Source organism: Lissotriton vulgaris, chromosome 3_1 (genome assembly GCF_964263255.1).
Source record: "Lissotriton vulgaris chromosome 3_1, aLisVul1.2, whole genome shotgun sequence".
Lineage (NCBI taxonomy): Eukaryota > Metazoa > Chordata > Amphibia > Caudata > Salamandridae > Lissotriton > Lissotriton vulgaris.
Genome location: NC_141689.1, coordinates 533713563 through 533738055, shown reverse-complemented (window position 1 = coordinate 533738055; position 24493 = coordinate 533713563). Strand labels below are relative to the sequence as shown.

The following is a 24493-nucleotide window of genomic DNA, read 5'->3' as shown; positions in this document are numbered from 1 at the left end:
AACCAGTAAGGAACTAATATATAGAGCTGTTCCTCTATCTCATAGCATCCAATTGACAATGCTTGCAGCCATGCCTAGCGGGCAGCGGTGTAGTCTACAGTCATGTTCTATGCTCATCAAATCGATGCTCACAGTACCTGCTGAGCAGGGCCACTGGGTGTTGGGCACAGGCCATGTTCAGGAATTAGTGCAGTTATCCTCAGTGCTCACTGGGAACAGTGCGTGGCCTTTGTATAGTTTTCTCCAATAACACAGACTTACGCCCAAGTTTATGATGATGTAAAACCTTTATAGGATTAAGAGTAATATTGCCAACATGCAGGCAGCACCAAATGAACAGCATCCATAACATTGTCAAGAACATAGTAAAATTCTGAACGAGATAGCACACAGAAGAGAGACAACACATTCTCCCCTCCTGCCTCATGAACGTATATATTTTTCCCCAGCAAAATAGTGGACTCAAACTCAGGACATACAGCATGTTAAACTCCAAATACACATACATATAAAGGCTAAAATGAAAAGGTGATAGTGTGGAACTAGAAACTACTAAGCTCCATACCAAAAACAAAACTAGCTTTCAGTCATCTTGCAGTCTTTCCACCATGTGGCCTTTGCATCGCTCTCTAGCTTCCTCTGGTCTGGGAACACTCCAATGGCACACGACCATCATCGTTATGACCCACAAGCACATACGGCACACCATAGACTCTACTTACAACCTCTATATGCCTTGGATTTCTGGTTTAAAAAAAGCCTCCTTATTTAGGTTGTTACAAGACTCCACAACAACAGCAGTCTTTTTCACTCTCTATGCCTTGGATTTCTGGTTACAAAAAACTCCTTATTTAGGTTGTTACCTTTGACTCGACACCACATCGCCGGATGTCGCCTTCCTTACAGAAACCTGGATGAACGCATCATCAGCGCCAGACATCGCCATAGCCATCCCGGACGAATACAAGATCATCCAAAAAGACAGCACCAACCAAACAGGAGGGGGCATCGCCATCGTCCATAAGAACACCATCCGAGTCACGACCAGCTCCGACAATAACCTCGCGACTGCCGAACACCTTCACTTCCAGATCCACACGGACCCCAGGACCACACTCAGAGGCACCCTCATCTACAGACCACCAGGAACCCGCGCACAATTCATCGAAGACATCACTGACTTCATCAGCCCACATGCCCTCACCTCCGAGAACTACATCCTACTGGGAGACCTCAACTTCCACCTGGAAAAGAATAACAACAGCAACACCACCACCCTTCTCGACAACCTGGCCAATCTAGGACTCAAACAACTTGTTGACACCCCCACCCACCTGGCCGGACACACGCTCGACCCTATCTTCACCTCCAGCAAACACATCTCCTTCGATCACACCACAGCTCTCCATTGGACGGACCACAGCTGTGTTGTGTTCACTTCAACTACAAAAAGACCACGACCCACACCCCACCACAACCTATTCCTCGAAGAAACTGGAACAAAATCACCAACGACCAACTCATCACATTGCTTAATCAAAACCCCCACGCCACATCGGACCCAAACCCAAACCAAGCTGCCACCAAACTCACACAATGGATCACCCACAGCGCTGACGAATTAGCACCCCTGAAAAACCACCAGATCAAACATGGTAACAAAAAGGCCCCCTGGTTCAACGATGACCTTAAGAAATCCAAGAAGTTTTGTCGCACCCTCGAGAAAACCTGGAGAAAAAACCCAACCACTAACAACCAGACCACCTTCAAGGACGCCACCCGCAAACACCACCAACTGATCCGATTCACCAAGAAATCAGCATTCAAGAATCGACTCGACAACAACACCCACAACAGCAAGGAATTATTCAACATCGTCAAAGAATTTACCAACCCCGCCACCGGCACCAACGACATCACTCCCTCCCAAGACCTCTGCGACTCTCTATCGTCTTTCTTCCACAACAAAATCGCCGACATTCATAACAGCTTTGAGAACCTGGCCAAAGAAGGACACACTCAACCCACCTTCGAACCAAAACAGCACTCTCACAACCTTTGCACCTGGAACCCACTCACGACTCAAGACACCATCCGTCTGATGAACTCCATCCACTCAGGCTCACGAACTGACCCATGCCACCACCACATCTTCAACAAAGCAGACTCCATCATCGCACCCATCTCCGCGATGTCATCAACTGCTCCTTCAACTCCGCTACCTTCCCGGAAAGCTGGAAACATGCCGAACTCAGCGCCCTACTGAAGAAACCCACAGCGGACCCCTCTGAACTTAAGAACTACCGCCCCATCTCGCTCCTCCCCTTCCTGGCCAAAGTCATCGAAAAAGCCGTCAATAGTCAACTCGCCACCTTCCTTGAATCCAACAATTCACTTGACCCCTCACAGTCTGGCTTTTGAGCCAAACACAGCAGAGAAACCGCCCTCATCGCTGCTACAGACGACATCCGAACGCTACTGGACAACGGAGAAACAGTTGCCCTCATCCTACTTGACCTCTCCGCCGCCTTCGACACAGTCTGTCATAACACCCTCATACAACGCCTCAGCAACGTCGGAATACAAGGGAAAGCACTGGACTGGATCATCTCGTTCCTCACCGGAAGAACCCAGAGAGTCCGCCTCCCCCCCTTCAAATCAGAGGCCACCGAAGTCATCTGCGGCGTACCACAAGGATCATCACTCAGTCCCAGCCTCTTCAACGTTTACATGAGTCCCCTAGCATCCATCGCACGCCAACACAACCTCAACATCATCTCCTATGCTGACGACACCCAGCTAATCCTCTCCCTCACCAAAGACACTAACACCGCCAAAACCAACCTACACGAAGGAATGAAAGAAGTAGCTGAATGGATGAAGAACAGTCGTTTAAAACTAAACTCGGACAAAACGGAAGTCCTCATCTTAGGATCATCCCCCTCTGCATGGGACGACTCATGGTGGCCACCAGCTCTGGGCACAGCACCCATACCGACAGACCACGCACGGAACTTGGGCTTCATCCTGGACTCCTCCCTCTCGATGACCAGACAAGTCAACGCCGTCTCATCATCTTGCTTCAACATCCTTCGCATGCTCAAAAAAATCTTCCGCTGGATCCCCACCGAAACAAGGAAGACAGTCACCCATGCACTTGTCACTAGCCGACTAGATTATGGAAACACCCTTCACGCCGGAACCACAGCCAAAGCACAAAAAAAACTCCAACGCATTCAAAACGCCTCAGCCAGACTCATACTCTACATCCCACGTCAAGCCCATATTTCCGTTCACCTGAAAAATCTCCACTGGCTTCCAGTCAACAAGAGAATAACGTTCCGTCTCCTCACCCACGCACACAAGGCCCTCTATGACCTAGGACCCGAATGCCTCAACAAACGTATGTCCTTCTACACACCCACCCGCCAACTACGCTCATCCAATCAAGCCCTAGCCGTAACTCCGTGCATCAATAGATCCACCATGGGAGGAAGATCTTTTTCCTACTTGGCGGCCAAGACCTGGAATTCTCTCCCCACTCACCTCCGCCTCACACAGAACCACCTCTCCTTCAGAAAGCAGCTGAAAACCTGGCTATTCGATAGGTAATGCACCCACCCCCCCTCAAGCGCCTTGAGACCCTCTGGGTGAGTAGTGCGCTATACAAATTAATGAACTTGAACTTGGCTAATCTCCACAAGTCACCAGACTCCACAACAACAGCATTCTTTTTCACTTCGACTATTTTGAAAGACCAATAAACCCAGACTGGGCCTTTTTTACTGCACCAGTTTTTTGACAAACAATTTGTCCCACCCTTCAATGTTCTGCCTCTACACCTTTTCTTGCATCCTACAGTGCTATGTAAAGTCTCGGACATTTCTCCTTCCTAATTGCACATGATCCCATGTTCTCAACTTAGAGACACAAGTCAGCCTGTGTGGATTCGGATCGGAGCCTACTAGCCTCCATCTCATGCACACAAAAAGCAAAATCTAGGTTATACCGTTGGGCATGCTGCAATGAGCCCAAAGAATTTCCCTCATCATCTATGTGAGTGGCAGGCACAAATCCACAGCATTTTGTATAAAGTATTTCACAATTCTTTCCATACGTTCTGCCAGCTCATTAGACTCCGAAGCTTAAAGGGCAGTTCTGTGATGTAGAATGGACATGCTCTTCAGAAACTCCTGCATTGTATTTTAAATAAATTGTCAGGGACAGTGGTTCCAGGTACACCTTTGTACTGAAACACATCCTTGAAGAACATACACAACTCCGATGCTGCTGAAACCAATGCACCTAGTGACCACCCGCATGGAAGCATAATCCATCATCAGGATGATGTACTTGTCTTAGCCTAGCAGCAGCTCAAAAGGACCCATGATCTCCAAACCCACCCCGATTAATGATTTCTTCAGAATCGGCACCAGCAACAATGGAGTGGCACTCAGTGCATGAGGTTTGCCACTACAGGTACGCTGTATACACTCTTTAACTACCTCAACAACTTGCAGATACACCCCTGGCCACCCAAACTGCTCCCTCACCCCAGCCTTGATCAGATTCCTGTCCAAATGGCCTCCATGGCAAAGCCACATATCACCTCTCCTCAACTCACCATCCAAATAATGCAATTCTTGCCTTACATTCCAAAAGTAATTTTCTTATGCTTACAAGTTAAAGAACCTCTACCATCCTTTTACTAAATGGTTGCATATAGAACTCAATGTTAAAGTAACCTTTAACACCAGCCAAATCACTGGCATCTAGTGATTTCTCCCTTACTGACAAAATTGAACATTGATCACCATCACCATCTGAGAAGCCCTCCGGTAGCCTCAATAGGCAATCTACTGCATAGACATAGGAAGTCAGGATGAAATTAAAACTTCTAATCAGAGACACCAGCTCCGCTACATAGATATTAAAAAGTGTAGGGCTCAACGAAGAGCCCAGTGGGACCCCACATGGGAGAGTAAAAGGCGCCGTCCGAAATTTTCCCAGATGTACTGACTGAGTTATCTCAGATAAAAATTAAGACAAAAGGGCAAGGGCTTTGCCTCCTATTCCGATCTCTCTCAAGCATTGAATCAAGAGGGAGTGATCTACTGTATCAAATGCAGCGGAGAGGTCTAGCAGCACCAAGGCTGCTGACCCTCCACTGTCCAGTGATACGCGAATTTCCTCTGTGGTTCTGATCAGAGCAGACTCCGTACTGTGACTTGCTCTGAAGCCAAACTGGCTGTGATCAAGAACTTGATCAGCGGTAAAAAAAGTTGCCAGTTCGGCATTCATGATCTTTTCCATTATCTTAGCAGGGAGATGAATTCTTGAGATCAGCCGGTAATTAGCAATATACAATGCATTCAGATTGCAGAAGCCTTCTTCCCTACAGTGGGGGAAAACTCCCTGCTCTATCATTTGATTAAATATTATGGAGAGATGGGGGCCAGAAAGATTATTGATGGTTTGTAAAATTTTGGGAGGGCAAAGGGCTTCTGGAGATCCCTAGTTATTAATTCAATAATTTGGGCTGATGAGGGTCGGTGAAAAATTAAACCCAGAGTATACTAACCAGGGGGATGAGCAGTTGTTTTATCCTCTGCAATTGAATGGGTGAATTGTTCATAGATATGTTCCACCTTGGATTTAAACGAAAATGCCAGGGCGTCACAGAAATCTTGATTAAGGATAGTAGGATCATCTTGTTTTACTGTAGTTAGAATTTTCATCGTCACTATTACACGTCTAGCTTTTTCAAACTTAGACGTGTAATAGTGAGTTTTCTCTACAACCAACTTTTTCTTAAAGGCTGAAATCATAGCTCTGTATCTATTTTCTTCTATAGAATCATAATTTTCCGCCAAGTTCTTTCTTGTCTTCTACATACCTGTTTATCTATCCTTACGGCTTCAGAGAACCAAGGGGCCGAGGGTATTTGCCTGTTTTTATTGATCTGAGTATAAGAGGCCAATTTTGCAAAGATGGTTTCAAGCCAGAGAGTGTATTTTTTAGCTGCCAGGTCAACATCCCTTACCACCTCCAGTTCGCTCCTACTGAGTTAATAGACCAAAGTACTATGGTCAATGTTTTGCCAGGCCCTGCTTATAATCTTTGGTTTGTCCTGGTTTGAATTATTACAGCATAACTGTTTATATTTAAAAAGAATTGCTTCATGGTCCGACCAAATCAGCGGAAGAGTGGTTACGTTAAAAATGGCTGGATCAGTGGTAAACAAACCATCAAGAGTATGACCTGTCGTATGTGTGGCGCCATGAATTAACTGGTTAAGGCCATATTCCGACATTAAGACCAACATTTCCTCAGTATCTCTATCCTGCGTGTTTTCTAGATGAAGCTCCTCTGCGAATGCTTGAAAATCATGCAGGAGGGACTAAACGACATACGCCCCTGCCCGGATGGAAAAGTTAGCAGTGGAGTATGCCCGTTTAACCAACACCGTCCACCTTCTTATCAACCAGGTCACTTACGAGGCATCTTCAGAGATGATGGAATCACTGGAAGCCAGACCTGCCAATAAAGTCTCCACCTTCACCTGAGGGGAAATCTCCGCCAGGAAATTACTAAGAGGATACTTCTTAGTGAGAAACCTAGAGAACTCAGCTTTCTCGACATCAGACCATTCGCTGGACAAAAGCCCGTGTATTGCTTTATGGATGGGAAGAGCATCAGGCGTCTTCTGAATGTACTGAGAAAACAAATCCTACACTTCATACAGAGGAACCACAGTCGGAAAGGTCGAATTGTCCTTTAAGCGGGTCATCATCTCCTTTAATTCTGCGCCCTTCACAAAGCAATCCCTCATCTGACCCATCAAAGTCTGTGTCAGGTTGGGAGGAAACCCAGGGGATCTTAGGCACTGGGCTCTCACATGCGGCAAAAGCAGAAGCCACAGCCTTATTAATCATGGCCTGAAGGACATCAAGATCCATGCCAACAGGCTGATGAGAGGAAGCAGGCTCTGACACCTAAGAGCCAGAAGAATCATGCCTTCTCAGAGCGTCTCCCTTCCTACATCCATATATACCACAAACAAAATGCCTCCTGTGTTGGCATTATTCGGGTGCTAAACGAGACCCCAGATCGCGCCAGAGAGGACGCTGCTCAGGTAAGGCAGCATAAACACACCACCATACTCTTCATGCAGGAACGGCAGCCTGAAACAAGCCACAGTACACAAGGTGAGCCCCTGCCTCTCTCCCAGCACCTGCTAGCGGAGCAGAGGAAGGGTACAAAAGCCAGCTACCGCCTCTCCCGACAGCTATAGCGCAGAGGAGGTGCTGGCAGTACCAGAGCAAAAATACATAACCGCTACTCCCAATCACTCAGCGCGGGAGTGGTGGTACCAAACAATAAACGTAATAAAAAGGCATGAACGCAGGGCAGTCCTGCCAACAAAAAATAAAGTACCTCCTACTCACCACTGCACGAACAGTGCCGGTAGCATATGCCTATGGGTGTTCCAGGCGGAACACAGAGAAAAGAACAGGATATACCCCACCATTATAGGTTAGGTCACAGGTTCTTCCTGTCAGGACGGCATGTTGGGTGGGGATTTATTTCTATGGGTGAATGCTGTGCCCTGAACACATAGTACTCCAATGTGACTGTGACGAGGCAGACGGAGGAGAAAGGTACTGTAATATTAATAATGAAGTTTATATAGCGCAACAGCTACCTCTCACGGAGGTGTACCGGCGCTTAGTGAGCAAGGGGGGGGGCAGTGTACAGAGTGAAGATGGAAGTAGAGACAGAAAGAAAGTTAGTGATTAAAAAGCCACGTTTTTAACTGTTTCCTGAAACACAGCTCTGAACTTGCATTGTGAAGCTCGAGTGGAAGGGCATTCCACAGTTTGGCTGTTCTAGCTGAGAACGTTCTACCCCCAAGCCGAACTCTTGAGAAGCGCGGGACAAGAAGCAGATTTTGCGCGTTTGAGCGCAGGGAGCGTGCCTGTTTGTAGCAAGGGAGTCTTAGTTTGAGATAGTGTGGGCACTTGCCCTGCAGAGCCCGGTAGGCAAGTGTCAGGGCCTTAAACTCAACTCTGCTTGCCACTGGTAGCCAGTGCAGAGCGCGTAGGTGTGGCGAGACATGTTGTTTAAAAGGTATGTGTTTAATCAGCCTTGGAGCCGCATTCTGCACCAAGTGCAATCGCTGGATCACGTTCTTCGGTAAGCCTAAGTAAAGGACATTGGCATAGTCCAGCCAAGATGTTACTGTGGCATGGACTACTAGTTTGCAGCAGCTTTCGGGTAGTAAGTCCAGAAACTTTAGTAAGTTACTTAGTTTATTTAGGCAGCCAGAAAAAGAGAGGTCGTCATCCCATCTCACGCCCAGATTTTTAGCACTAGTGCTAGGAGAAGGCAGAGGCCCCATTTCAGTAGGCCACCAAAGATCTGGTGAGGGCGCTGGGCCTTTCCCGAAAAAGATCACCTCCGTTTTCCCTGCATTTAATTTTAGCTTGTTCGTGTTCATCCAGATAGCAACATCACGGAGACATCCCTTAAAATTGCCAAAGGCCTCCTTTGTCTGCTCTTGGTAAGGGAGCACCAACTAAGTATCGTCAGCGTATGAGATTGCTTTGACGCCCCAGTTGACAATTAAGGTGAAGAGAGGGGCCAGATACACGTTAAAAAGCAAAGGGCTCAGGGCTGACCCCTGGGGTACACCGCACCAAAGAGGTTTGGGTGAGGAAGAAAAAGGGCAAAGGGCGACTTTCTGAGAGCGGGCACTGAAGCCAGACGAGCACCTTCCCACCCAGGCTGATTTTTTCAAGTCTCTGGAGCAGCCTGGCATGATCGACCGTGTCGAAAGCTGCAGATAGATCCAGGAGCACCAGCATTGCTGATGCCCCTGAATCTAGTGAGCATCTGACCGACTCCGCTACCTCTATGCGGGCCGGCTCGGTACTGAAGCCCGACCGAAAGCCTGACTGTGTTTCATGTAGTACATTGTTCCCTTCAATGAAGTTGTTCAGTTGGCGTTGAACCAGCTTCTCCAGCATTTTTCCGGGTGAAAGGAGTAGCGAAATTGGCCTAAGGTTGCTTAAAACCCCTGAGGCTCCGGAGGGTTTTATTTTCAAGGGAAGCAATGTAGCGTGCTTCCAACAGTCGGGGAAAACTCTGGTAACAAGGGATGAGTTCCAAAAATGGGTGAGTGTGGTAACTAGGGACTGAGATATCAATTTCCAGAGTTTGGGGGGGCAGGGATCATCAGGGGCCCCTGATTTACAATTTTCCATCTCTGCTAGCACCTCCTGATGCGAAATTGGAAAGAAACATAAGAACGATGGAGCCGGCGCACTGGCTAAAGAAAAATCTAATCTCTCTGTCGCAACCGCGGCAGAGAAGGTGTCATACAACTTTTGGAATTTATAGTAAAAAAGTTAGAAATGTCTTCACACATAGCTGGAGTTGAAGACACTTCAATCTCAATGGCTCTTGGCTTGAAGAAGGATTGGACTACCTTAAAAACTTTTTTGCCCGAGTGGTCCACTTTCTGAATGCAGGACGCAATAAACTCTCTTCTAGTCTTTTTTATAGATTTATGTAGCATTTTCAAGGCCTTTCTATAGCACGCCTTTGTTGCGTCACTGTATTTTAATCTCCATTGGCGTTCTAATCTCTTACACCTGCTTTTTTCTGCTTTAAGTGTTTCTGTGAACCACGGGGCAGAGGGTGACTGTCTGCGTGATAGCGACATTTTTGCAGGTGCGACTGTCTCTACCGCCGTAGCAATCCAATGGTGCATTGTCGCAGCATCATTATTTGGATCTGAGGTAGGTGCAGGCAGGTCTAAAGCTAAAATGGGACCCAGGGATTCAGCTGTGAGATTTTTCCATTTACTCTTCATGTTGGGTCGTTTTCCTTTTGCCTGGCCTGGGTTGCTCATATTTATTTTAAAAGAGATCAGGTAGTGGTCTGACCAGACCAGGGGTTGGGGTGTCTCTACTATAGCGTTCTGAAAGTTGGAGAAAACTAGATCTAGGGTATGGCCTGCCCTGTGGGTGGGGCCCGAAACCAGTTGTACTAAATTGGCCGCTGCTAGTAATGAGCTAAATTACGGTTGGGGTCATCAACATGAAAATTAAAATCCCCAAGTGCCATGAAGTTAGTATGGGTTAGTGATTTTTGTACAATATAATTGCAGAGATCATAGGTGATCTTTGCTGCACAGTCCGGTGGTCTGTAAATAAGCAGACCTGCTAACGATACCCTAGCATTTATCTGGAAACAGAAGTGAAGCCCCTCAATACCTTGAAGGTCGAGGGAGCACGAGTTAGTCAGTTCACATGTTTCTTTAAAAATAATAGCCACTCCGCCCCCTCTTTTTTCTGCCTCCCTATTTGCAAAACACATTTTAAAGCCAGGTGGAATGGCTAGGGTGATAGATGCCAAAGTTTCTGCATTTAACCAGGTTTCAGTTAGGAACATGGCGTCCCAAGATGATTCCATGAGGGTCAGCCAGATATCGTCGGCATGTCTAGGGAGGGATCGGCAATTCACAAGACCCGCCCTGAAGAGCTCGTCAAACTCTGGATGGAAAGTCTGTGAGCCTCTTGGTTTGTTATGAGTTTGATGAGTTGGCATTGTTGTGTCAGGTGTTACATCGAAACCCTGTCCGCATAACGAGCAGTTGGATGGCAAGCTCACATGTGCCAGATCAGCTTGATGTAATGTGCAGTAGTTAACAGTATTACAGGCTGTCAGCTCAGCACCAGACCAACAGAACTTCCTCTCCGCCTACCTCTCCCCACTTACAGCATGTAGATGAACATGACACAACTGTGCCCATTATCACCTGATAAGATGTATGCAAAGTGTGTCCTTGTATAATAAAGAAATGCCACTAAAGAGCTATTAAAAAAGTGTTAAACCAGTTTTTGAAAATATGGCACCAGTTGTCTTTTTTATGATTATCTTTTATAAAACCTTTCATTCTCACCTTGTTCGATACGGGTGGCAAGATAGAGCATTTCCCCTTGAGCTGCCAGCTGGTGCACGGATAACGCTGCAACAACAAAAACATCTAACATGTAAAATGTAGAAACAACATATAATGTGTGTGTGTATATATATATTGAACAGGTCATCCACCCTTGACCCCAACAATATACCCTCTACCATTTATATTGTCCAAGGTTAATGACTATAGAGTTTGTTAGCTCCCGGATGGGAGTTTCAACTCAGCAACCAGGACAAACTTGAATTCATTTTAATCGCACTTTGCACTTTAGTTTAGGTGACACAATATTGTGTGGTGACTGGCACAGCTTAGATCGGAAAGGGGAAACAGTACAATTCGGAATGAAATTAATTCAATGTGATTTAATTGATTTTATTTGCAAAGGATTGTATTTACACAGTGATATATATTTACTTTGTATATCGAGATAATTGTACTGCAAAAATTTATTTGTACTTATGAAAGAAAAAAACGGGATCTGTTTTCTTTGCTCCCTGTTGAGATCATCATAACGACGTGTAATCAGTATTTTGTCTGTGGTCACCACACATGTTGTCCAATCACGGGGGTAGCCTCATTTGAAATGTGGGGCGGGTTTTCTTTGCATGTTACCAGCGAGCAAGGCGTCGGAGAACGCCGAAACGCGTATGGTTCTGAAGGGCACGGCAATGCATGACTAAAATATTTACAAAAAATAAATTTCCAGCGGCTGCTGAGGAAAAAACAACAGAGTCCGTCTCTCGTTCTCATTGTGGTGAGCGCCGTGTGGAGAGTGGCGAGGAGAGTGGTTCCAGGATATATATATATATATATATATATATATATATATACACACACACACACACACACACACACACACACACACACACACACACATATATATATATATCCTACTGCATTTTTTATTTTTTATAAACAGGACTGTTTGTGTTGTAGTTTTGAGGGTATATGCAGGTGTATGTGTGCAGGGCCGGACTGGGAACCAAAACCGGCCCTGGCAAAGTGCTCGGCCGGCCCACCTTCCACCACAGGGGGTTGGGGGTGCCTCAGAGCTCTTTGTGGGGGCCGGTTTTCGGCCGATTTTGTTACAGGGCCGATTTTGCAGCTATGCTGCAAAAACGGTCCTGTGACAAAAACGGCCCCCAGGGGCCCCAAACCGGCCCCCCACCCGTGCGGTGCACCGGGGGATTGCCCGGTGCCCGCTACGGCCTGTCCGACCCTGTGTGTGTGTATATATATATATATATGTACAGCAAAACTCCTCCCGAAGAAAAAGAGCAGAGACCCAAGGGGAAACAGTTGGAGGTTTTTATTTTGCGGTAAGTGGCAGATGCATTTCTGGCAGTTGATAGCCTTCGTCAGCGCCCAAAGCCTCCTCGAGAGATGCAACACTCTGCTGGTAGGTCCCGCCCCTCTTTAAACCTGTAGTTACAAGTCCGCCCCGCCCCTTAAGTCTTAAGACAGCACACCTGTGTAGCACCCAGTTGGTAAGGGGAAACTACAAGTCCCAGAGTCCCCAGTGATAGGTTCCTGGAGGTGTTGCTGGGGGGATGAAATAATGATTTAGTCCTTGTGTGTGCGTGCGGGAAGCAAGGTGTGCCCTCAAATTAAAAAATCAAAATGTGATGATTTGTTAAAGCAGCCTTTGTAGTCCACAAAACAGCGCCTCCTCAGCTCCCCTGTACCGCTTCAGCCACAGAGTCCAGGGATACATGCGGCAGGGACTGCAGTGACATTGCACGCTGCCCAGCGCGAGGTTTGGATGACCTCGCAACTACCAACTTTTTTCCCGGGCTCCAGGGCGGACTTAGGACCATATATCCATATATACACACACACACAAAACGACAACCAAAACATTCCTATGTATACAAAATGCAGTGGGTTACATAAACGTATCGGTGTAAAAAGCTACCTTATCTAAATAAATACATTTTTTAAAAATCAGCAAAGCTATCAATTATCTTCCCACTTAATCTTTCATTCGATATTCTATTTGGTGGTTGTACAACACAAAACAAGAAACATTTGAAAAGGTGGTGTTTTACATTAAAAGAGACCAGTGAACTTCTAGCAGAATCGTTGGTCATAGGCACTGTATTCCTCCCAGGTAGCCTAGTGGCTATTGGGAAATGAACAAAACAAATGGCCATACTCCAGGCCTGCTAAGCCTAGTACTTCTGGGTGAACCTGGGTGAACCTTGCGACAAAATAGCGTGAATGTCACTGATGTTGGTCATTTTTCAACTACAGAAATGCCCCAGACATGTTACTGTCCCCAAATTTTGTCTGTGGCCAGATAGATTTGGTCTAAGATATGTCAAGTCAAGTCAAGTCATAAAATTTATATAGCGCACTACATACCCAGAGGGTTTCAAGGCGCTTAGGAAGGGGAGGAGGATTATTTGTCAAATATCCACGTTTTAAGCTGCTTTCTGAAGGCTAGGTGATTCTGGGTGAGGCGAAGGTAAGCGGGGAGTGAGTTCCATGTATTGGCAGCCAGGTATGAGAAGGATCTGCCTCCCATGGTGGTCTTGTTGATGCGAGGTACAGTGGCGAAGGCTTGGCTGGAAGAGCGAAGTTGGCGGGAGGGGGTGTAGAAGGACAGTCGAGAGTTGAGGCAATCTGGTCCGATGTCGTAGAGTGATTTGTGTGCGTGGGTAAGCAGTCGGAAAGTAATCCTCTTATTAACGGGTAGCCAGTGGAGGTCTTTAAGGTGGCCAGAGATGTGTTCGTTGCGTGGGATGTCTAATATGAGCCTGGCTGAGGCGTTTTGGATTCGTTGTAGTTTCTTCTGGAGTTTAGCGGTGGTACCTGCGTAGAGGGTGTTTCCGTAGTCCAGTCGGCTCGTGACTAGAGCGTGGGTGACTGTTTTCCTTGTTTCGGTGGGGATCCAGCGAAATGTTTTTCTGAGCATGCGAAGAATGTTAAAGCAGGAGGAGGATACGGCGCTGACTTGTCTGTTCATTGAGAGTGAAGAATCCAGGATGACGCCAAGGTTCCGTGCGTGGTCTGTCGGGATGGGTGCGTTTCCGAGGGCTTCCGGCCACCAGGAGTCGTCCCATGCAGAGGGGGATTTACCTAAGATGAGGACTTCTGTTTTGTCTGAGTTCAGTTTCAGACGGCTTTGTTTCATCCATTCGGCGACTTCTTTCATTCCTTCGTGTAGGTTAGTTTTGGCGGTGCTGGGGTCCTTGGTGAGAGATAGGATCAGTTGAGTGTCATCCGCGTAAGAGATGATGTTGAGGTTGTGTTGGCGGGCAATGGCCGCGAGGGGGCTCATGTATACGTTGAAGAGGGTGGGACTGAGTGAGGATCCTTGTGGTACGCCGCAGATGATTTCAGAGGCCTCGGACTTGAATGGTGGGAGGCGGACTCTCTGGGTTCTTCCGGTGAGGAACAAGGTGATCCATTCCAGTGCCTTTCCTTGGATTCCGATGTTTCTGAGGCGTTGTAAAAGGGTGCTGTGGCAGACTGTGTCGAAGGCTGCAGAGAGGTCGAGGAGGATGAGGGCGACTGTGTCTCCATTGTCCAGTAGTGTTCGAATGTCGTCTGTTGCTGCGATGAGGGCGGTCTCAGTGCTGTGTTTGGCTCGGAAGCCAGATTGTGAGGGGTCGAGTGATTTGTTGGCTTCGAGGAAGGCGGCGAGCTGGTTGTTGACGGCTTTCTCGATGACTTTGGCCGGGAATGGAAGAAGCGAGATGGGGCGGTAGTTTTTGAGTTCGGTGGGGTCTGCTGTTGGTTTTTTCAGAAGGGCGGTGAGTTCAGCGTGTTTCCAGTCTTCTGGGAAGGTTGCGGAGTTGAAGGAGCAGTTGATGACGTCTCGGAGGTGCGGAGCTATGACGGAGTCTGCTTTGTTGAAGATGTGGTGAGGGCATGGGTCTGTGGGGGATCCAGAGTGGATGGAATTCATCAGGCGGATGGTGTCCTCAGTGGAGATTGGGTTCCAGGCGTTAAGGGTGTTCACGGGGGGAGGATGGTCAGCTGATGGTAGGGTGGGTTGGCTTCCGGGTTGGTTGTCAAAGCTGTTGTGGATGTCAGCAATCTTGTTGTGGAAAAAAGAGGCTAGGGAATCGCAGAGGGCTTGAGAGGGGGTGATGTCGTTGGAGTTGGCCGAGGGGTTGGAAAATTCCTTGACGATGTTGAAAAGTTCCTTGCTGTTGTGGGCGTTGTTGTCAAGTCGATCCTTGAATGCTGTTTTCTTGGCTTTTCGGATTAGTTGGTGGTGAGTACGGATGGCGCTTTTGAAGGCGTCCTTGTTGCTGGTGGATGGGTCTTTTTTCCAGGCCTTTTCAAGGGAGCGGCACAGTTTCTTGGACTTCTTGAGGTCATCGTTGAACCATGAGGCCTTCTTGATGCCAAGTTTGTGTTGACGTTTTTTCAGTGGTGCTAAGGTGTCGGCGGTGTTGGATAACCAAAGGGTGAGGTTGGAGGCGGCTTCGTTGGCGTTAGAAGATGGGGTTGGGGAGGTTTGAAGGAGTGATGTGGAGATCTGCTCCGTGGTGATTTTGTTCCAGTTTCTTTGTAGAGTTGGTTGGAGGTGGATGATGGGTTTCGGCTTGTTGTAGGTGAAGTGAACGCAGCTGTGGTCAGTCCAGAGGAGATCCGTAGTGTGGCTGAAGGAGACATGGTTGCTGGAGGTGAAGATGGGGTCGAGTGTGTGACCTGCGATGTGGGTGGGGGATGTGACCAGTTGTTTAAGTCCGAGGTTGGCGAGGTTGTCCAAGAGGGTGGCGGTGTTGTGGTCGTTGATCTTTTCAAGGTGGAAGTTGAGGTCTCCCAGAAGGATGTAGTCTTTGGAGGGGAGCGCGTGTGGGGTGATGAAGTCCGTGATGTCTTCACTGAATTTTGCGCGGGGTCCTGGTGGTCTGTAGAGGAGGGTGCCTCTGAGTGTGGTCTTGGGGTCGATGTGGATCTGGAAGTGAAGGTGTTCGGAGTTAGCGAGGTTGGCGTCAGAGCTGGTTGAGATGCGGATTGATTTCTTATGGACGATAGCGATTCCACCTCCTGTATGGTCGGTGCGGTCCTTGCGAGTGATCTTATAGTCATCAGGGATAGCGATGGCGATGTCAGGGGCGGAGGAAGCGTTCATCCATGTTTCCGTTAGGAAGGCGACGTCAGGAGAGATGGTGTCTAGTAGGTTCCAAAGGTCAATGGCGTGCCTGTGGACCGAGCGGGTGTTGAGAAGGATGCATTCTAGGTGGTTGGGGTCGGGAATCTGTGGTGTGGTCGAAGCGGAGATGTTGTCGGTGCCGCTGAATCTGCAGGAGTAGCAGGAGAAGGGTCCATGGGTGTGTCCAGGAGCGGCTTGAACGCAGGTGGGGGCGCGGCCGGGGTCAAGGGCTAGGAGGGAGGCGGCATCATAGGTAATGCGGGGGGGCTGGGGAGCGCGAGGGGCAGGGGGTCTGGCGCTGGGCGCGGTCCAGGCGCGGACGGGCGTAGACGGGCTTACCTTTGGCGCACCTTCGGCGTGTCCGTAGCGCGTGGACGCTGCGCGTGGAGACATTGGCCATAAATGGAGGGTGGAGGGGGCGGAGCGTGGGAGGGGCAGCAGCTGGGAGGCGGTAGCGGGGAGGAGGGGCGGTCCAGGAAACCACAACCAGCAAAATGGAGGGTGATAGTGAAAGTGAGGCAGGGGCAGCAAATGGACCAGCAGGTCGTTTTACAAACACAGCGTCAGCAAGGTACAGTGCTAATGAAAATCGGGCGTCTAAACACACAGGCACAGCGCTAATGAAAATCGGGCGTCTAAACACACAGGCACAGCGCTAATTAAAACGGGCGCTTAAGGGCTAATAATGCAGTGTAGGCGTACAGCCACAGCGCTAAGCACAGAGCACAATGTTAATACAGCGTCACCACAAAGTACAGCGCTAGTCACCCAAATTCGATCTGCAGCATCCACAGTGCGTGAGACCAGCGAGGGAGGGAGGGAGGGAGGGAGCGACCGTTCAGGAGCAGGTCCAGGTGGTCACAGTGGGTCAGGGGACGAGGCTATCCCTGTGTTCGTGGGTGGGAGGGGCAGCAGCTGGGAGGCGGTAGCGGGGAGGAGGGGCGGTCCAGGAAACCACAACCAGCAAAATGGAGGGTGATAGTGAAAGTGAGGCAGGGGCAGCAAATGGACCAGCAGGTCGTTTTACAAACACAGCGTCAGCAAGGTACAGTGCTAATGAAAATCGGGCGTCTAAACACACAGGCACAGCGCTAATGAAAATCGGGCGTCTGAACACACAGGCACAGCGCTAATTAAAACGGGCGCTTAAGGGCTAATAATGCAGTGTAGGCGTACAGCCACAGCGCTAAGCACAGAGCACAATGTTAATACAGCGTCACCACAAAGTACAGCGCTAGTCACCCAAATTCGATCTGCAGCGTCCACAGTGCGTGAGACCAGCGAGGGAGGGAGGGAGGGAGGGAGCGACCGTTCAGGAGCAGGTCCAGGTGGTCACAGTGGGTCAGGGGACGAGGCTATCCCTGTGTTCGTGGGTGGGAGGGGCAGCAGCTGGGAGGCGGTAGCGGGGAGGAGGGGCGGTCCAGGAAACCACAACCAGCAAAATGGAGGGTGATAGTGAAAGTGAGGCAGGGGCAGCAAATGGACCAGCAGGTCGTTTTACAAACACAGCGTCAGCAAGGTACAGTGCTAATGAAAATCGGGCGTCTAAACACACAGGCACAGCGCTAATGAAAATCGGGCGTCTAAACACACAGGCACAGCGCTAATTAAAACGGGCGCTTAAGGGCTAATAATGCAGTGTAGGCGTACAGCCACAGCGCTAAGCACAGAGCACAATGTTAATACAGCGTCACCACAAAGTACAGCGCTAGTCACCCAAATTCGATCTGCAGCGTCCACAGTGCGTGAGACCAGCGAGGGAGGGAGGGAGGGAGGGAGGGAGCGACCGTTCAGGAGCAGGTCCAGGTGGTCACAGTGGGTCAGGGGACGAGGCTATCCCTGTGTTCGTGGGTGGGAGGGGCAGCAGCTGGGAGGCGGTAGCGGGGAGGAGGGGCGGTCCAGGAAACCACAACCAGCAAAATGGAGGGTGATAGTGAAAGTGAGGCAGGGGCAGCAAATGGACCAGCAGGTCGTTTTACAAACACAGCGTCAGCAAGGTACAGTGCTAATGAAAATCGGGCGTCTAAACACACAGGCACAGCGCTAATGAAAATCGGGCGTCTAAACACACAGGCACAGCGCTAATTAAAACGGGCGCTTAAGGGCTAATAATGCAGTGTAGGCGTACAGCCACAGCGCTAAGCACAGAGCACAATGTTAATACAGCGTCACCACAAAGTACAGCGCTAGTCACCCAAATTCGATCTGCAAGTGGTCTTGGATCCCATGGCCACCTAAAAGTACTGTGAATGCATACCAAAAGACCTTCCTCAGCCAAGAAGTGGCCACAGGTTTCTTTACTTAGCAATATGTGTATTTCTTGTTCTAAAGGTTCTTTGAGATTTACTTCGACATGCACGTTCGGAAAAACCCTCAAAAGAGCAATAACAGTGGTCAATTCAATAAAAAACAATTAATACATTTGTTAAGCCAGAGCACAACAAAGTAATAAAATGCCCAGGAGATGTGATCAGACGTTCTCTATAACTGTTTTAGCCTTCAATTGGTTGGACTAATGTAGGAATTCTTAAACATCTCTCCAATCACTAGATGTTTCTCAACCATTTCGAAAGAATTGGTACAGTTCAATATTTTCATGATCCAGCAGCAAGAACAAAGAGACAAGTCAAAAGCTGCCAGTCATTAAGGCTGGGTTTCAGACTCTCAAGCATGAACAGCATCTGTTATGAGAGGAGACGTGTGCGGAACTTTGATCGATGGCCAAGCCAACTAATTTAGGATCTATTCTTTGAAGACAGCAATTCCTACGATCATTTTAATTATTCCGGGAAATCCGATTGATTAACCATCACTGTCGATCCTTACTGATATCTCGCAGGAAAGACTGCATTTTTGAAGGGAGAAAAAGCAATAGAAAAATAGACTCATACTCACGGAATCAAGATAACAAACGTTACCCCGAGAATAAAACACCTAAGGAAGTACCAGGGTGTAGAGAACACTGTTTGATAATCTGGCGGGTCCTGAGGAAGGTGGCTCTTACTGCTATCTATTGCCACAGAAACGCGTCGACCATGTCTATATAAAATCCTATATTTTGTAGTGACCTTGTCTTTGGGTGTTAGACTAGAACCAACGAAATGCGACAACTTGCACAGATAATTTGTGGTGTGAATGTGTGTGAAGTATGCATGTGTGGTTTGATTGTTGTTAGTGCTCTACCTGGTCATATTGTGTTCATTATATGAATTTGTGAATTATTTCTCATGCTGCCAAATTGTGTATACAAGAAATGTCTTTTTGTACTTTTTAATGATAATAATGTTTAAAAGATATAACAAAGAAAAAAAATTCAAATGACAAATAAAAAAGTGAATGGAAATAAGTAACAGTACAATATGTGTTTTGTTATGCCCATGATAGAATTTAAGAGGCTAAAACCCTCAAATAAATAGAGAGGACATGAGGGACTTTGTGCTTTGAGTAGTTGCTACATTATATTTCTTTCCCCTCTTCTCCCTGACCTGTGAATTAGTACCTTAGAGGGGGGCCCATTACTTTCATACAGCATCTGTTACCATGCATGCCAAAACTACGTGTGACTTAACAACGCAGTCAATGCCACAACTGTGCTGTTACCATGAGTTCCAATACAACGGAAGTCATTACAACAACTTGCTTTAGGGAATCTCTGGACTTGCAATAGTTTAAATACTATTCCAACTCCCTTCGGTGTATCAGTAAGGGAAGGTGTAGGACTTAAAATCCAACACCAGACCATCACCGCATTCCCTAAAGCAAGTTGTTTTAACAACTTGTGTTGTAATGGAACTTGTGGTAACGTCGCAGTCGTGGTGCGGTCTGTGTTGTAAGGGCACCACAATGTAATGCCTGCGACGCAATAGATATTTCCCCTCAAGCAGGAGCAGTATCATGGAAAGAAAAGGATACCTCATTATACTTACAGTTTACAAGCAGGGGTGTTGTGGAAACTTCATTTCCTCTATGTTTGTTCGTCAAGGTAGTGGACTGCTTGATGGGCGAGAAATGTTTTGCTGCTGAAGGAGTGTACACATGTCTAACTTGAACTCCAGGGGATGGAGAAGTATGAATATTGCATTCAGCTGTGTGGAGGAGGAACGGAAAGCAAAAACGGGTTATAAGAGCTACAATAGATATTTGAAATGAAAATAAATTAATTTTTGGTGCATGACAAATTAAAAAAATATTTACACAATTCATGAGTTCTCCAACTAAAAACGCAAAATTGTGAAAAAGGTTTATCAGAAACTCGTGCAATGGAGAAGTTGTGCAAAGTAGACTAATGACAAAGCTTCCGAGAATGCTACCAAATTCAAGAAACACAGGTAAAAGGAGAACAAAAATACTCAACCTTTAAAGAGGACGGATGCCACTTCTAAATCCGAATTGACTTGATCTTGAATATTTTTGCTATCTTCTTCATTCAGAGACTTGACAAATCGAGAACAAACATTCATGTCAAATCGATTGGGCAAAATGAATTTCATTCCCATGGCCATGCCTTGAGCAGGGCCTTCCTCAGGGTTCGAGTCCATGTCATCTTCCACTTTGATGTCTGGCATGCCTGACAAGCCATAGTTCATGCACTCCTCCACAACTAAGTGAGTCCCAGGGTCAAGATCAGGAAAAGATGCCATGACTTCAGCTGCAGTGATCATAAATGTATTTTCATGGTTCACAATTCCTTAAACTTCATAATTATTGAAAACAATTATAGCAGGCAATCTGCAACAGAAAAAAACCAAAGGTATGTATATACAACAATCTTAAGCATTCACATTTTTATTAAATGTATTACATAACATATAACCGGTTTACTAAAATTTAGATACACAGAAAGTCTCAGTACTCTGCCATGAAACAGAGGTAACATATTTGAAAACTTCCTAAAAGCTGGAAGTAACTCTCCCGTACTTACTAAGGGCCCAGACATTCGCTAGAATGGAACGCAGTGGGAAAAAAATAAAAGTTTGAACTAGGAGCTTAGACACGACATTAGTCTCATCTCTGTTGTACGATCATTTCATTTAGAGGATTTGACTTATTTCTTATCATCCATTTTCATTGTAAACTTTCCCAGTCTATTATAAAAAAAATTCTAGAGCTTGTTATGATATATGTAAACAGTTATTTGTATTCTAGCAAATACCATATATTAATTCAATTGTATTTATTTATATTCACAAGCAAGTTGAGACCAATTTAACTTCCTACTGTAGCCAAACTCCTGGACAAATCTACCAGCCCCGCTGCAACCTGGTTAATCAGGTCATGGAACCAAAGTTTCTCTTGTCAAAACTTTGACTAAAACCCCGTTGGTAGTCACATGTCTCGCTGAAATACTGGACTGGGGTGCAGATTTCGACCCAATAGCATGCAAGTCCCCGATTTATCAAAATATAGACAATGTTACAGTACAACACTTAACCTGGTTCTTCTGCTTCCTAACAAACTAGTAACAGCAAAAAAACTTGAACAGTTTTGCTCGGATTCACAACACGTACACTCTTAAGCATCAACCTCAACCACCTTCTCAAGACCAGCAATCATAATCGCCTCTACAATCTCTAGAGAAGGGACAGAATGCGCTACTTTTACATCACCACAAAACAATTATAACCTATGAAAGCTGGGTACCCTTTTGTAATATCTGTGCACAGGGCCTAATGGAAACAGTCCATGGTTAGGGGAAGACTGGGCTTGCAACGCTGAGGCAGGTGGTGCATAGCTGGTTATCCTGTAACCTGCGCTGTGATGATGGTTTTGCAACGGAGGTCAACTGGAGGGGCTTTCAGATATAATTTGGAGGTATTAGTCAGCGTGGGCAGTCAGGTTGCTGCATATTGCAGCAGCAGGCAAAATATATCAAACTTGATCATCTTCTTCCTATGCTTAGCCATGATTCCGAGAGGAAACCAACTCCGTTTCCAAAGAGAATTTATTGTCTGGAGAACTCTGCTGGGGGTTCCCTATTCAAGATTGAGCATGAGTCTTTCCCGTTATATCAGTTATGGTTCGAAATCATATATAAAGAACACAATCGCGAAAGTAAGATGAGACGCTACCCATTCGTTCCCTATTTGCATTTCATTCATTACACAATCTTTTTTTATTTTTGCCCTTCATTTTGGCTTCTTGGAGTTGGATTCCATTTGAGTTTTTCTTGTGGATATTTGACCTGGCTATTCTCCCTTACTGATTTCAGTGACACCTCGTGCCTGGAGTATTTACTGCAAAATACGTCTATATCTTCAATCAAGCTCTATCGGATTTCCACCTAACTGGAAACCTCTTAGATAGACACCGGACAATTTTCAAGTATGTTACACTTTTCATGGTGACACTAAAAGGTACTGGAAGGAGTCCCCCTTTCTCGGGAAATCAAGAGGGAAATGGAACAGGCCTTCCTTCCATTCAGTTCTCGACAAATTGCGATGTGTGAGGATGGTAAGTTATGGAGGCCACACCTAGCTTATTCAGTTCAATTCTTTATTCATACACGGAGCGCCGGGAACACAACCTTACAGTTTAACGGTCGGCGCCAATACCACAAAATGGCCGCCTTCCGTTTCCGCTATTCCCCTTCCTGTTCCGCCGGGCGGAACACTAGAACGCTAAAGCGCTACCACATATCTCCCCCCTTTAACCATTATCACAACAACAAAGTTCTTACTTCCAGTCCATGTTAAAGTCCTTATACTTCTCTGGCACCTTCACTTCTCTTCCAACTCTGGTCTTCACTTTCGCCACTCCTACATTGCTGTCCTGTTCCTTCCTTCCCATGTGTTCCCCTGCTCTTTTGCCATCTTTGTCCATCACTTCCTCATACTCTTCTTCCTTGCACCAGCTCCTCAGCCCTTCACTCGCACCTACTTCACCTTCGCCCTCTTCCACTTGCTGCATTCCTTCTTCAACATACTCACTTCGCCTTTCTCTACTTCCTTCTTCTCCATCTTTCACGACATTCTCTGCTCCTTCTTCCACTTCACGTTCCCACTTGATGATCTTGCTGCATTTGGCCATCCTGTCCTGTGACCACACCTTCCCATCACTGAGCAAGGCCGATCGGGCGTACGGCTCCAGAACTTGCAAGGGCGGTGAGAACTTGCTTTCACCCTTCTTCTTGAGGATAGCCAGTTTGACTCTCACCCAGTCACCCTTTTCCAGTTCAGCTCTCTTCACATTGTGACTTCTATTGAAATGAGTTGTGTACACCTCCTGTGCTCTCTCCAAGTTCCTTTTTACTACTGCTGGAGACCATTTGCTCTGTATCACCAACTTCCTCCATGCCACGTTATCCTTGGTGAATACTTCTCTCCCTCTCAGGACTTTAAAGGGGCTGTACCCTGTGCTTCCCGGTGTGTTCCGATAGGCCCAAATCATCTTTTCCAGTTCTTTCTCCCAATCCAGCCCATCGTTGATGGCTGCTTGGATGGTGCCCATGATCACGCGATTAAATCGCTCCACTTGGCCATTACCTGAGGGATGATAGATTGGCGTGTGCTTCACTTCTATTCCATTTCTCTCTGTGAAGGCAATCCACTTTGCCGAGGTGAACTGCGGCCCATTGTCGCTGATGATGACCTTTGGGATTCCCTCTCGGATGAAGGTGGTCTGCAGGAAGTTTACAACTGCTTCCGTGTCCACGTTCTCTCTTATTTCTATTTCCGGCCATTTGGAGAACTTGTCGATGAGTGCCACCACGTACTTCTGTGTCCCTGCTTTGTTTAGGACGGGCCCCATTATGTCCACCGACAGCATCTCCCAGGGTCCATCAGGTATCGGGAATTTGCCTAAGGGGGGTCTGATCAAGCTTTGGGATTTGTCCGCCTTGGCACATGACTCACAGAGTCTCACATGTCGTTCTACTTGCGCATCGATGGCCAGCCACCAGTATGCTTGCCTGGCAAGGGCTTTAGTCTTGGTGATGCCCTGATGCCCTTCGTGTAGTAAAGCCATTAGATGCTCCAGTATGCCTTGAGGTGGTACCACCTTGTCTCCTCTCAACAGGAAGGTGGGATTCTCGGCCAACGACAGTTCCTCCCTCACTTCCCAGTACCTCCTGAGTTCCTCTTTGAGGTGTCTTTTCTCTGGCCACCCATGGATGACGTATCCCTTGATGGCTTCCAAGTCGACATCCTCTTTGTATGCCTCTTCCCACTCTTGCGCACTTATCACTTTTTCTGCATCTTGAATCGTGGCGACTACATAGCCTTCCCAATTCTGTCCTTCCTGGTCGCTCGCACCTTCCATAGCCGCCGCTCGGCTAAGGAAGTCTGCAACCTTGTTTTGTGGTCCTGGGATGTGCTCCACATCATATACAAAGTCCAACAGTCGCAGAGTCATTTTTGCGATCCTGGGTGTAGCGTGAGCATGGCCACTTGAAG

At 47.2% G+C, this 24493-nt stretch overlaps 1 protein-coding gene across 1 annotated transcript in view; it reads right to left on the bottom strand.

The window, feature by feature from the left end:
• Positions 1–24493, bottom strand: part of ANKRA2 (ankyrin repeat family A member 2) — a 118026-nt gene that overhangs the window by 58399 nt on the left and 35134 nt on the right. Inside the window, exons 3-5 of the mRNA XM_086960793.1 lie at positions 20458–20831; positions 20030–20188; positions 10970–11035 (exon numbers count right to left, since the gene is read on the bottom strand). Of these exons, the coding sequence (XP_086816919.1) occupies positions 10970–11035; positions 20030–20188; positions 20458–20764 (532 nt within the window). The 5' untranslated portion in view covers positions 20765–20831. The remainder of the gene's footprint in view (positions 1–10969; positions 11036–20029; positions 20189–20457; positions 20832–24493) is intronic.